Consider the following 15,577-nt stretch of genomic DNA (forward strand, 5'->3'; position numbering starts at 1 on the left):
CTTCCAAGAAGTCAAATCGGGGTGTCGGTTTTTAAGACAGCTATACCAGTCTAAGGACAGATGTGAGCTATAATGGCTACAATTGTTAAGATTTTCCTTCATTGCTTCTAAACATTTCCACAACATTTATTTATTGTTAAGATTGTTATTTTATGGCTCCTCCCGACTTTGTCTTTTTTCTTTGTGTTTTCTTGACTTGTAACTGTTTTTTATTCTTTCCACCACTTGTCCGTGTTTTCCTAACATCCCCCAAGATTTGGCTTTGAGATATTTTGTCACATTTCTTAATTCATTAACTTGTCAACTTGGCTTTTATTTGATGTCAAAATAAAGTGACACTTGTCAAATCCTTTTGGGAATACTCAAATATACGCGTGGGCCAAATATGATGATGAATCATAATACGGACGCACTTGCCTTAGCCCCACCCCCCCACCGCATATTCTATAAAAATCTTGTGCACTTATTTGCTTAAAAGAAATTCTCCAAGAAAGTAGGCGAACATTTTTACTCCAAACGTCTGCGATAGAATCGCAAGTAGGCTGAGAGAATTTCACAACATGCAAATATTTGGAAAATATTCCATCGCAAATCAAATGGCAAACATTAATGGGAGGCATTATGTCGCGTCAACATGACAAACCGAAGCCAAAGGATTTCCCTGACATGACTGACAATTGTTGTTGTTACCATGACAAGGAGAGAGCGAAAGCTAGGCAAACATGTCACGACTACGACAATATTTAATGTGTTGTTTAAGGGAATACACCAAAACAGGTCTAGAAATTGGGACAGGAGCTGAGCAACAACAACAACAACAACAGCGAGGGAAAAGGTATCCACCTATACCTTGTAGCTTGGGATAGGTACTAGAAGAAGTCCTTGCACAACATTCGCATGGGGCATAGCTAGCTAGGTAGCTAGCTGGCAAACAAATGTTGCCCCACTTTCCTTTCCTTAAAGGCAACGATGTGTGCACAGCGAACGCATAAAAACGCGACGTTATTTTCATTTGGCCATAACTAAGTTTATGGGTTACGGCATTGTTTGTTGTTTCCAAACTCCTCTTGCGTGCGATTTTACCCCTCCCCCTCTCAGTATTACTGCTTAAGGAGGGGGTGCTGCATTGTTAGCCCAAGTGGAAAATGCTGAAATTAATGTTGACTCTCTCGAAGGGGTTGAAGGTAGAAAGGCAAGAATATTTGAACTTTAATGACGTGAATTAAAATTCAATGAGAAAAGCACCATGTTAAGCATGCTGTCATAGTCGTTGTTAATGGTAAATTTAATTTTGAGAACTTTATTTTCGAAATGATGGATCTTAAAATGGCTGGTATAGGGAGGGGACAGATGACTATAAATTATTGTGGGTTGCTTTGTAAAGATGTGAGGTGAGCGATTTAAATTGAGAAGACAGGCTTACTTGTTTCAAATTTAACAGGTATCGTATTTTTCTATAAACACGAATGCCACCAGTGCCGAAGGGTCCAATGCAACACTCTGTTCTAAATTGCTTAATCAAAACAAAAAAAAAACTAAAAGGGCAGTCTATTTCATATCTTAAACCTGCAGTTTTTAAGCTAATGCGATCGCATATCAAATGGATAGTAGACAAGTGTGTTCAACTAATATTTACATCTGATACGAGATTAATTCTGCAGATTTAACGATAGAAAGCAAATCTGATTGAAGATATGTATTCAACTTTGTTGAACAATACCTTTAATTTGGAAACAGCAATTTTTAATACCGTCTTGTTGGGGACAGAATAGTTTTAGTACCATTTTCTTTGGGAAAGGCTAGTTTAAGCACCCTTATATTTGGGAAAGGCTAGTTTAAGTCCTTCTCATTTTTAAATGATTGTTTTACTCAGTTAGTTAGTTTTAGTTCCCTTTCCTGTGGGATAGGGTAGTTTTAGTACCCTTTGGGAGAGCGTAATTTTAGTACACTTATCTTCGGAAGGGATAGTTTTAGTACATTTCCTTTTAGGAAGGGGTAGTTTAAGTACCTTTTCCTTTGGGAAGGGAAAGTTTTAGTACCCTTTCTTTTGGGAAAGGGTAGTTTTAGTACCATTTCCTATGAAAAGGGTAGTTTTAGTACCCTTTCCTATGAAAAGGGGAGTTTTATTAACCTTTCCTATGAAAAATGTAGTTTTAGTAACCTTTCATTTAGAAGGGGTAGTTTTAGTAACCTATCCTTTAAAAATGGTATTCTTAGAATCCTAGAAGAGGTTTGTTGAAGTACCTTTTCCTTTGGAAAATTTAAGTTTTAGTACCGTTTACTTTGGAAAAGGGTAGTTTTAATACCCTTGACTTTGGGGAATGGTAGTTTCAGTAATCTTTCTATTGGGAAAGGGTAGTTTTCGTGCCCTTTCCATTGGTAAAGGGTAGTTTTAGTACCCATTCCTTTGGGAAAGGATAGTTATGGTACCTTTTCCTTTGGGAAAGCATAGTTTTGGAATACTTTCCTTTGGGAAAGGTTAGTTTTAGTGCCCTTTCCTGTGGGAGAGGGTAGTTTTAGTACCCTTTCCTTTAAGAAGGGGTATTTTTGCTAGTTTTAGAACCTTTTCCTTTGTTTTTAGTTCCCATTTCTTTGCGAAAGGGTAGTCTTAGTAACCATTCCTTTGGGAAAGGGAATTTTTAGTACCCATTCCCTTGGGAAAGTGTAGTTTTAGTACCCAATCATTTAAAAAAGGGTAGTTTTAGTACCCAATTCCTTGGGAAAAGGAAGTTTTAGTACCCATTCCCTTGGGAAAGGGTAATTTTAGTACCATTTCTTTGAAATGATTAGTTTTAGCACCCTTTCATTTGAAAAGGGTCATTTTAGTACCCATTTCATTAGGAATGGATAGTTTGAGTACCCATTTCTTTAGGAATGGATAGTTTGAGTACCCATTCCTTTGGGAAAAGTAGTTTAACTACCCATTCCTTTGCAAAAGGGTAGTTTTAGTACCCATTCCTTTGGAAAAGGGTAGCTTTAGTACCCAATCCTTTAGGAAAGGGAAGTTTTAAGTCCCATTCCCTTGGGAAGGGGTAATTTTAGTACCATTTCTTTGAAAAGATTAGTTTTAGCACCCTTTCATTTGAAAAGGGTAGTTTTTGTGCCCTTTCTAATGAAAAGGGTAGTTTTAATATCCTTTCCTTTGAGAAAGGTTAGTTTTAGTACCCTTTCATTTGGGAAAGGGAAGGTAGTTTTAGTACCCTTTCGTTTGGGAAAGGGAGGGTAGTTTTAGTACCTTTTCTTTTGAAATGGGTGGTTTAAGCACACTTTTTTTTGAAAATGGTAGTTTCAGTAAGGGTACTAACTTTCCTTTGAGAAAGTGTAGTTTTAGTACCGTTTTCTTTGGAAGAAGATAATTTTAGTAACCTTTCCTTTGGGAGAGGGTAGTTGTAGAACCCCTTTCTTTTGGAAAGAGTAGTTTTAGAACCGTTTCCTTTCGGAAAGAGTAATTTTAGTACCTTTTCCTATGGGAAAGCGTTGTTTTAGCACCCTTTGGGAAAGCGTTATTTTAGTACACTTGTCTTCGGAAGGGGTAGTTTTAGAACATTTCGTTTTAGGAAGGGGTAGTTTAAGTACCTTTTCCTTTGGGAAGGAATAGTTTTAGTACCATTTCTCTTGGGAAAGGGTAGTTTTAGTACCCTTTCTTTTAAAAAGGGTAGTCTTAGTACCCTTTCCTTTAAAAATTGTATTCTTAGAATCTTTCCTTTAGGAAGAGGTTTGTTGAAGTACCTTTTCCTTTGGAAAATTTTAGTTTTAGTACCGTTTACTTTGGAAAAGGGTAGTTTTAGTACCCCTGACATTGGGGAATGGTAGTTTCAGTACTCTTTGTAATGGGAAAATGTAGTTTTAGTGCCCTTTCCATTGGTAAAAGGTAGTTTTAGTAACCATTCCTTTGGGAAAGGATAGTTATGGTACCTTTTCCTTTGGGAAAACATAGTTTTGGAACACTTTCCTTTGGGAAAGGTTAGTATTAGTACCGTTTCCTATGGAAAGGGGTAGTTTTAGTACCCTTTCCTTTGAGAAGGGGTAGTCTTGCTAGTTTAAGAACCCTTTACTTTATTTTTAGTACCCTTTCCTTTGGGAAAGGGTGGTTTTAGTAGCCATTTTTTTAGGAATGGATAATTTTAGTACCCATTCCTTTGGGAGAAAGTAGTTTAACTACCCATTCCTTTGAGAAAGGGTAGTTTTAGAACCTATTCCTTTGGGGAAGAGTAATTTTAGTACCCTTTCTATAAAAAGTTTAGTTTTAGCACCCTTTCATTTGAAAAGGATATTTTTTGTGCCCTTTCTTATGAAAAGGGTAGTTTTAGTATCCTTTCCTTTGAGAAAGGTTAGGTTTATTATCCTTTCCTTTGGGAAAGGGTAGTTTTGGTACCCTATTCTTTGGGAAAAGGTAGTTTTAGTAACCATTTCTTTTGGAAAGTGTTGTTTTAGAACACTTTTCTTTTCGAAAGGGTAATTTTAGTACCAATTTCTATGGGAATGGGTCGTTTTGGCACAATTTTTCTTGGAGAAGGGTAGTTTTAGTACCCCTTTCTTTGAGAAAGGGTAGTTTTAGAACCCTTTTTTTGGGAAAAGGTAGTTTTAGTAACCTTTTCTTTTGGAAAGTGTAGTTTTAGAACACTTTTCTTTGGGAAAGGGTCGTTATGGTACCATTTTTCTTGGAGAAGGGTAGTTTTAGTACCCCTTTCTGTGGCAAAGGGTAGTTTTAGTACCGTTGCCATTGGGAAAGGATAGTTTTAGTGCCCGTGTCTTTGGGAAGGAGTAGTTTAAAGTACCCTTGCATCAGGGAAAATGTAGTTTAAGTACCCATTCCTGTGAGAAATTTTAGTTTTAGCACCCATTCCTTTGGGAAAAGGTAGTTTTAGAACCGATTACCCTGGGAAAGGGTATTTTTTTAGTATACATTCTTTTGGGAAAGGGTAATAAAAGTACCCTTTATTTTGAAAAGTATAGTTTTAGCACCCTTTCTTTTAGAAGGGATGTTTTGGAACCCTTTCCTTTAGGAGTGGGTTGTTTTAGTACCTTTCCTTTGTGAACAAGTAGTTTTAGCACCCTTTCCTACGGGAAAGGGTAGTTTTAGCACGCTTTACTGTGAGAAAGGGTAGTTTTAGCACCCTTTTCTGTGGGAAGGGTAGTTTTAGCACTATTTCCTTGGGGAAAGGGAGAGTTTTAGTACCCTTTCCTTTGAGAAGGGGTAGTTTTTGGACCCTTTTCATTTGGGAAGGGGTAGCTTTGTGAAGGGATAGTTTTGGGAAGGGATAGTTTTGGGACAGGGTAGTTTTGGGAAGGGGTAGTTTTGGGACAGGGTAGTTTTGGGAAGGGGTAGTTTTGGGACAGGGTAGTTTTGGAAAGGGGTAGTTTTAGGACCATTTCTTTGAGAAAGGGTAGTTTTGGCACACTTTCCTTTATGAAAGGGTAGTTTTAGCACCCGGTGCCAAGTTTTAATACGATCGAATGAAAAGTGTGACCTCTACTTTGTACATAAATTAACGTCGACCTACATACAGACAGACGGACATAGCTTAATCGGAAAGTGATTCTGAAACGATCCGTATTGTTATCAAGGGGATATCTCTCTTTCTTTTGGGTTTTGCAAAAAATTTTACTAAGTTATTATACTTTATACCACGGTAGTGGTATATGGTCGTTTCACCACGAATATGAATATCTACTTCTTGCTGTATTGCCAAATATCTTTCTTTTAAGCCTCATATTTCCAAGGTCGTCAAATATGTCAGATATGGCGACCCAGACATTTCGCTTTGGATGTATATAAAATTTGTGCTCTATTCTCAAATACCTTTTATCCGAATCCCACATTACGATGGTCTGTAAATAAGTTTTGATTTGGGATTGTTTTGGGGGGTGAGGTAGATTCAGAGACTTCGTCCCGAAAGTGGGAATCAATATCGTGCTTTATTCCCATATAGCTTTCATTTGAGCCCCATATTGACCTGGTCGGGAAATATGTCCGTTTGGGGAGTGTTTATGAACCTTACATTAAGAAGCAATACCTCAATACCTTAATTTTTTCTGTTTTGTTTGTAAAGAGGACATATTGAAGATGCTTTTTAACTGAAATTTTAATAAGATATGTGAATTTATACGGGTGCTATATGTTCTTCAATAAGGCAATTTTTTAATAAAAAATTTAAAAAAAAACCTCGAGTTTAAATTTTTCACAGGCCAGATCCCCGTATTGGGCACATGCTTTTTTTTTACTCCATATGTTCCCTAAACCCGCGCAAAAAATATTTTACACCTAACAATATTTGTAGCCTCCACAGTAAATTTACAAAATTTTGAAACCATCTTAACCAATTTTGAAACCATCTTAGCCCGAAATGGGTATTTTAGGAATTTCTGTAAAAAAATTCGGGCAGAGTTAATTCTTGGTTTTTTAAAGACACCTTTGTCTGCAAAAATAAAGAATAAGTACTAAGATATATTATGAAAATCGGAGCACAAATGAAGATTAGGCAGCCCGAATAATTTTCCGAAATGCCAAGGTGACCAACATTTTGGGTCTGCCAAGAGGCGCCCGGACAACCTAGGGCCTTGCAATTTTGAACACAATCTCGAGCCTCTTACCTCATCTCATCTCTCATCTCTTACCATTTTAAATTTCAAATAAATATTTCAACCTGTTCTCACATGGCATATTTTTTACAGGTTATACCCACTACCGAAGGATGGGGGTATATTTATTTTGCCATTCCGTTTGCAACACATCGAAATATCCTATTGGACCCTATAAGGTGTATATATTCCTGATCAGCGTAAAAATTTAAGATGACCTAGCTATGTCCGTCCGTCTGTCTGTTGAAATCACGCTAAAGTTTTTAAAAATAGAGATATTGAGCTGAAAATTTACACAGATTGCTTTTTTTGTCTATAAGCAGGTTAAGTTCGAAGATGGGCTAAATCGGACTATATCTTGATATAGCCCCATTTAGACCGATCCGCCAATTATGGGTCTTAGGCCTATAAAAGCCAGATTTATTATCCGATTGTGCTGAAATTTGGGACAGTGACTTGCGTTACGCCTTTCGATATTTTTTTCAATTTCGTCCAGATCGGTCCAGATTTGGTTATATCTGCCATATAGACCGATCCGCCGAATTAGGGTCTTAGGTCCCTAAAATCCACATTTATTATCCGATTTTGCTGAAATGGGGGACAGTGAGTTGTGTTAGGCCCTTCAACATCCTCCCTCAATTTGGCCCAGATCGCTCCCGATTTGGATATAGCTGTCATATAGACCGAACCGTCGATTTTGGGTCTTAGGCCCATAAAAGCCACATTTATTATCCGATTTTGCTAAAATTTGGGACAGTAAGTTGTGGTAGACCAGCCAATATTCCTATCCAATATGGCCTAGATCGGTCAAGATTTGGATACAGCTGCCATATAGACCGATCTCTAGATTTAAGGTTTTGGACCAATAAAAGGCGCATTTATTGACCGATGTCGCTGAAATTTGGGACAATGAGTTGTGTTGGGCCCTTCGACATTCTTCTTCAATTTGGCTCAGATCGGTCTAGATTTGAATTTAGCTGCCATATAGACCGATCTCTCGATTTAAGGTTTTGCGCCAATAAAAGGCGCAATTATTGTCCGATTTTGCCGAAATTTGGGACAGTGAGTTGTGTTGGGCATTTCGAAATTCTTCTTCAATTTGGATTAAATCGGTCCAGATTTGGACCGATCTCTCGATTTAAGGTTTTGCGCCAATAAAAGGCGCAATTATTGTCCGATTTTGCCGAAATTTGGGACAGTTAGTTGTGTTAGGCTCTTCGAGAACTTTGCTGATTTTTCTGAAATTTGTGACTTACATTAGCCTTTTGGTTCAGATCGTTCAGTTTAAGATATGGCTACTAAAAAGATCAATATTTTGTTGTACATAATTGAACAATGACGTGTACTTGTTAGTATTTGGTCCAAATCGGAATACATTTTGATATAGCTGCTATGGGGTATAAGGTATGCATTTTTCACCGGATTTTGATGAAAGGTGGTTTACATATATACCCGAGGTGGTGGGTATCCAAAGTTCGGCCCGGACGAACTTAACGCCTTTTTAGTTGTTTTTTTTCGATTTTCTCCCACTGCCGATAGACGGCCCCTTAAATACTTGTTCCTCCATTTGGATATCAAATTCGTTATCTACTCACAAATACTTCTCGTTTGAGCCACCTATTGTAGTGATTGGTCTATTTATCCATTTGGTGGGTTTTCGGGAATGGGTGGCCCTCCTAAGCCCTACACCCCAAATTTGAATACCAAACACATACTGATTTTATGCAGACTTTATTTTTTCCCAAATTTTCAAAAATTTATTCCTAAAGAAAACGTCTTCAAAGTTTTATCGGTTTCTACAGAAATTTTTGTCAAATGTTTATTTCTCAAGAAAATTTTTTCAAAATTGATTTTTTTTTTCAAATATTTTGTCAAAATATTATTTCTATAAATTTATTTTAAATCTCTTTTTATAGAAAACTTTCTTAAAATTTTTTGATTTATGTAATCTATGCTCTAACATCAGAACATTTCCACAACCCCGTATGCACATGTTATCGTTTCGTACACCCCCTCCATTAATGTGCTACACTTCAGAGGTGTTTGAAAATCACTTTAAATGGAACTTTGCAATGTTGTTGTTGTTGTTGTTGCTTGTTTGCATGGAATTTCAAGTGTGTAATAGGGTCAGTATGCACATGGATGACGACGTTGTGATATGTTTACTCTCGATAAAATGTGTATATATATAGGGAAATATTGGTCTTTACCCATTTATGTTAGAGTCCAAACTAAACAAAGCCAAAAAATTGAGTGCCAGAATGTGGCAGAGTATGCAAAATGTGAATAAATAGTCAAGCCAGCTTGACTCTATACAGGCACAAGGACGTTGTTGCATGCAACAATAAGGAAGTTTTCAAAATGGCAAAGGGGAGCCAACTTGAATTGTGATCTGATATATTTTTTTAGTTCGTTTAGCATTTATGGCTTGAATTATTGGTAGCTCTTTGGCAATTCAAACTGGGGGTTTCAGGGTATGCTGGCGAGTCTACCAAGAAATCACGTGCGGCCTACCATTGAGGCAGTCGAGCCATAAGAAATATTTAGCAACACGCATACAAATCACATTGAGGAATAACAAAGCGCGCGCATCATAACGCTACCCAGTCAGTCAGCCTGCCACCTTTTTGCAGTTTGTCCGTCTGTCTGCTGTCTGTCTGTTCGTTTGCTTTGGAAAGTATAGCCTGGCTGCCTGGCTGGCAAGGCACATCCTGGTACGGCCACATTAGGAGCCTCCAGTCACATTTACAACTGCACAGCCAAGGCAGTCTTCCTAACAACATCAACAAACAGCAGTGCGATTGCCTCTGCTGTCTCAGCCTACCGCTTGCAATTTCTTGTTGGTAGGAGATTTTGGCCATAGACTTTAGTTTCGAACAACTACTTGAGCGTAACACTCACTCACTCTTAACTTCCGGTTAAATTATCCTTGACAAAAGTCCAATAAAATAAAATTTATTCGCAAGGATATTTTTGCTAAATTGGAGGCTACTCCTCCGCTCAATCTTTAGTGACTTTTTTTTCGCAAAAAAAAATCATTCAGTGATCAGTTTTGCGAAAACCGCAATACAAAAAAAAACTTTATGGAAAGGATAATGCGAGGACCCAACACTTGTCGTTGGCCTATGTAATGTTACCTTTTGTTTTGTCACCCAAAACAAGAAAAGTGTAAAGAGTTGCAGCCACAGATAACACCCCACAGCCACAATGACGACCAGCGATGAAGCCTTTTGCCACGACCACATCCAACATCCGTTGATGTGGTGTGATGAGAAGCGACGTTTGGTCGAACGCAAAAACGCCGAGGAAAGTATGCGTATGTGGCGTCGAAGAAAAACCGAAGAGATGGCACGCAAGGAAAAGGACAAACAAGAAGTGAGTATGAAAATTCAATTATCGTCAAACGCGAAAAGATTGTAGGATGTGATATGAGAAGTGCAGCAATTCCAAAATGATTTATGTGTGTGAGAGTCTAAAAGGAGTTGAAGATTTTAGGGGCAAAGTGTATAGTGGAAAGCGGAAATGACTTGCCTATAAAGGACATAGTATATTACTAAATTTTGCTGTTGGTATGAATGTGAAATAAATGGAAGTTTTTGTTATCCTTAGTTCAAGAGAAATAGAGTGCATATTGGGCATAATATGCATAATGGGCATAATATGATTACAACATTTAGAATGGGGATAGTTGAAAGGTTTATCATACGATGCACAGTGGGATAGAATTGAAAAAAAAAACAAGTAAAAAGGCGTTAAGTTCGGCCGGGCCGAACTTTGGATACCCACCACCACGGGTGTATATGTAAACCACCTTTCATCAATATTCGGTGAAAATTTCATACCTTATGACCCATATCAGTCATATCACAACATGTTCCGATTTGGATCAAATACTAATAAGTACAGTAGCTATATCTAAAAATTAACCGATCTGAACCATATACGACACGGATGTTGAAAAGCCTAACATAAGTTACTATGTAAAATTTCAGTGAAATTGGATTATAAATGCGCTTTTTATGGGGCAAAGACTTTAAATCGAGAGATCGGTCTATATGGCAGCTATATCCAAATCTGAACCGATCTGAGCCAAATTAACGAAGGATGTCGAAGGGCCTAACAAAACTCACGGTCCCAAATTACAGCAAAATCGGGCAATAAATGTGGCTTTTATGGGCCTAACACCATAAATCGGAGGATCGGTCTATATGGCAGCTATATCCAAATCTAACCCGATCTGGGCCAAATTGACAAAGGATGTCGAAGGGCCTAACACAACTCACTGTCCCGAATTTCAGTGGAATCGGATAAAAGATGTGGCTTTTATGGCCCTTAGACCCTAAATCGGAGGGTCGGTCTATATGGCAGCTATATCCAAATCTGGACCGATCTGAGCCAAATTGACGAAGGATGTCGAAGGGCCTAACAAAACTCACTGTCCCAAATTTCAGCAAAATCGGATAATAAATGTGGCTTTTATGGGCCTAAGACCCTAAATCGGCGGATCGGTCTATATGGGGGCTATATGAAGATATAGTCCGATATAGCTCATCTTCGAACTTAACCTGCTTATGGACAAAAAAAGAATCTGTGCAAAATTTCAGCTCAATATCTCAATTTTTAAAGACTGTAGCGTGATTTCAACAGACAGACGGACAGACGGACGGACATGCCTAGATCGTCTTAGATTTTTACGCTGATCAAGAATATATATACTTTATAGGGTCGGAAATGGATATTTCGATGTGTTGCAAACGGAATGACAAAATGAATATACCCCCATCCTTCGGTGGTGGGTATAAAAACAGTAAAAAATATGCAATATGATAATAGGTAAAGCTAACTCTTTGAAGCTTGAAATGGTGAGGGCGAAGGTGTTATCGAGATCATGTGCAAAATTTCAAAGCCATAGGTGATCCAGGAACTTCTTGGCAGGGCCTAAAATTGTTCACCTTGGCATTTCGAAAAATTGTTCCGACAGCATTTTTCATTTTCACTTCATTTTAAGTCCGATTTCGAAAATTTTTGCTGGATAGTGCTCAAAAATCCCTTGAGGTATACAATATCTCCACTGTTTTCGGTGATATATGACTTTAAATTGTTATTTTTTGAATTTTGGCCGAGATCGGCTTCGTATTTTGCAATTTACGAAAGCATTTGTGATTAAATTTTAAATTTGATGCATGATTTGGATTAGTGACAAAATTTACAATGACCTTGCAGAAGCTGTGAGGACATCGAAGAGGAACATACTATAGCGTATGTGTCGCGCACTAGCAGTCAGAAGAAGTTCCACTTTAGGTTCTCATTTCTTTGAGAATCTGTCTGATTTAGCGGATGTGAACATTCGCAAGTTTTTGGGCTTTTAAAAGTGATCTGGATGGTTTAAAAATGTTGTAAATACCTTTTTTATACCCACCACCGTAGGATAAAGGGTATATTCATTTGGTCATGCCATTTGCAACACATGGAAATATCAATTTCCGACCCTACAAAGTATATATATTTCGGATCGTCGTAAAATTCTAAGACGATTTAACCATGTCCGTGTGACTGTCCGTCTGTCCGTCCGAGAGCCTTCAAAAATTGAGATATTGAGCTGAAATTTGGCACAGATACGACTTTTTGATGCATTCTGGTTAAGTTCTTGAACGGGCCAAATCGAACCATATTTGGATATAGCTGCTATATAGACCGATTTTCCGATAAAGCGTCTAATGCCCATAAAAACTTTTTTTTCATCCGATTTTGCTGAAATTTGAAAGGCTTCCCGACAACTGACCCAAATATGGTTCAGATCGGACTATATTTAGATATAGCTGCCATATAGACCGATCTCCCGATAAAGGGTCTGAAGCCCATATTACCCGATTTTTCTGAAATTTAAAACAGTGGGTTATTTCAAGCCTCCTGATATCTGACCTAAATATGGGCCAGTTCAGACTATATTTGGACATAGCTGCTATATAGACCGATCTCCCGATAAAGGGTCTAAATCCCATAAAAGCTTTAGTTTTCATCCGATTTCTCCGAAATTTGGAACTGTGCGCATTTTTAAGCCTCCCAATATCCGACCCAAATGTAGCACGGATCGGACTATATTTAGATATAGCTGTCATATAAACCGATCTCCCGATAAGGGGACTGAAGCCCATAAAAGCTTTATTTATTAACTGATTTCGCTAAAGTTTGCATCAGTAAGTTATTTTAAGCCTCCCGACATCTGACATAAATATAGATTAGATCGGTCCATATTTAAATATAGCTGTCATATAGACCGATCTCCCGTTGAAGGGTCTGAAAATCATAGAAACTTTATTTATTACCCGATTTCGCTGAAATTTAAAACAGTGGATTATTTTAAGCCTACCGACATCTGAATTAAATATGAATTAGATGGGTTCATATTTAGATATAGCTGCCATATAGACCGATCGCCCGTTAAGTGGTCTGAAGCCCGTAAAAGCTTTATTTATTATCCGATTTCGCTGAAATTTGAAACAGTGAGTTTTTCTGAGCCTCACGATATCCGACCTTAATGTGGTTCAGATCGGTTTATAATTGGATATATCTGCCAAAAAGACCAATACTTTGTTCTACAAAATTGAATAGTGAATTTGAATTTGTTCCACAAAATTGAATCCGCGCCGAATTGGGTGCTTAAGTTATCCAATTTGCATCGGATTGTGACGAAATGGGGTTTACATATATACCCGAGGTGGTGGGTATCCAAAGCCCGGCCGAACATAATGCCTTTTTTTTCATATAGTTGACAAATTTTTTCACAGCTTGTGACTCTGTAATTGCATTTTTTCTTCGGTCAGTTATCAGCTGTTACTTTTAGCTTGCTTTAGAAAAAAAGTGTAAAAAAGTATTGATTAAAGTTCATTCTAAGTTTTATTAAAAATGCATTTACTTTCTTTTAAAAAATCCGCAATTACTTTTTGGGCAACCCATATTACACGATTTTATTGAAATTTCAAACACAAAATTCAACTGTGACTTGTATGTCATGAACCACTCAATGTCCGCGCCGAATTCGGGTGCATAAGTTATTCAATTTTCACCGGATTATGGCTAAAGGGGGATTACATATGTACCCGAGGTGGTGGGTATCCTAAGTTTGTCCCGGCCAAACGTAATACCTATTACATGTCAAATCTCATTTGGTCAGTGCTGCATTCTTCCTAGTTAAGAAGTCAATCGAGAGGTAGGCAAATGACTGTCCAATTATATATTTTTTTTTTAAATATTGAGCTGAAACTTTACACAGATTCTTTTTTTTTTGTCTACAAGCAGGTTAAGTTCGAAGATGGGCTATATCGGACGATATAATGATATAGCCCCCATATAGACCGATCCGCCGATTTATGGTCCTAGGTCCATAAAAGCCACATTTATTGTCCGATTTTGCCAAAATTTGTGACAGTGAGTTGTGTTAGGCCACTCGATATCGTTTTTCGATTTGGCCCAGATCGGTCCAAAATTGGATATAGCTGCTATATAGACCGATCCGGCGATTTGGGGTCTTAGGCCCTCAAAACCCACTTTTATTATTCGATTTTGCTGAAATAAGGGAGAGTGAGTTGTGTTAGGTCCTTCGATATCTTTCGTCAATTTGGCCCAGATTTTGATATAGCTGCCATATATTTGGATCCTTCGATTTAGGGTCTTAGGCCTATAAAAGCCATATATATTATGCGATTTTGCTGAAATCTGGGACAGTGAGTTGAGTAAAGCCCCTCGACATAGTTCTGCAATATGGCACAGATCGGTCCAGATTTGGATATAGCTGCCATAAAGACCGATCCGTCGATTTAGGATCTTAGGCCCATAAAAGCCACATTTATTATCCGATTTTGATCGGTCCAGATTTGGATATAGCTGCCATATAAACCGATCTCTCGATTTAAGGTTTTGTGGCCATAGAAGGCGCATTTCTTGTCCGATGTCACCGAAATTTGGGACAGTGAGTTGTGGTAAGCTCTTTGACATTTTTCTGAAACTTGGTCCGAACCCGTGGAGATTTTGATATAGCTGCCATATAGACCGATATCTCTGTTTAAAGTCTTGGCCCCATAAAATTCGGATTTATAATCCGATTTGAAATTTGACACAGTTACTTATGTTAGGCTTATCGACATCCGTGTCGTATATGGTTCAGATCGGTTAATTTTCAAATATATCTTCTCAAATGACCAAAATGTCGTTATATACAATTGAACAATGACTTGTAGTTATTAGTATTTGGTCCAAATCGGAACATATTTCGATATAGCTGCTATGGGGCTTAAGGTTGGCATTTTGGATCGAATTTCGACGAAACGTGGTTTATATATATCCCCGAGGTGGTGGGAATTCGAAGTTCGGCCCGGCCGCACTTAACGCCTTTTTACTTGTTAAACTTAGCATCTTAACCTAAAGAAACTAAACATTTGAAGACGCTCTTATATATAAGGCTATTTTGCGTCGTTAACTTAGCTATACTGTTGTCTTGTCCCATAGTAAATTTCTCAACTTCCAACGATATTTTGAACTTCATTGTAGATTTTTAATGCAGGACAACAATTTTTTTAGTGTTGCCTTAAGAAGTAAAGTCGGCAGATCGATATGTATATATGAAGTGATACAGGGTTTTAAAATTAGTGAAGATGTTTGTAACGCTCAAATGGAAGAGAGATTGACCCATTGTTAGGTATACCGATCGACTCAGAATCATTTCCTGATTCGGTTTAGTTTGCCCGTCTGTCTGTCTGTCCGTCCGTTCGTCTGTCTGTCTATATCAATTTGTGTACAAAGTACTGTTGGCAATTTTCATCAGATCGTCTTCAAATTTGGCACGGGCATCTTTTTAGCATAGAGACGAAGCCTATTGAAATTGGAAAAAATCGGTTCAGATTTAGATATAGCTCCCATATACGTGTTCGTCTGTTTTGGACTTATACTGCATTAGCATCGCCATTTGTAAACCGATTCCCACGAAATTTGACAAAAG

General features: G+C 37.9%; 1 protein-coding gene across 4 annotated transcripts in view; it reads left to right on the forward strand.

Moving 5' to 3' along the window:
• Positions 1–9,666: 9,666 nt before the first annotated feature.
• LOC106094095 (uncharacterized) overlaps positions 9,667–15,577 on the forward strand; it is a 22,408-nt gene continuing 16,497 nt past the window's right edge. For all 4 annotated transcript variants that reach the window (XM_059363179.1, XM_013261282.2, XM_013261283.2 and 1 more), the window contains exon 1: positions 9,667–9,957. In XM_059363179.1, the coding sequence (XP_059219162.1) occupies positions 9,790–9,957 (168 nt within the window). In that variant the 5' untranslated portion in view covers positions 9,667–9,789. The remainder of the gene's footprint in view (positions 9,958–15,577) is intronic.

This window comes from Stomoxys calcitrans, chromosome 2 (genome assembly GCF_963082655.1).
Source record: "Stomoxys calcitrans chromosome 2, idStoCalc2.1, whole genome shotgun sequence".
Classification (NCBI taxonomy): Eukaryota; Metazoa; Arthropoda; class Insecta; order Diptera; family Muscidae; genus Stomoxys; species Stomoxys calcitrans.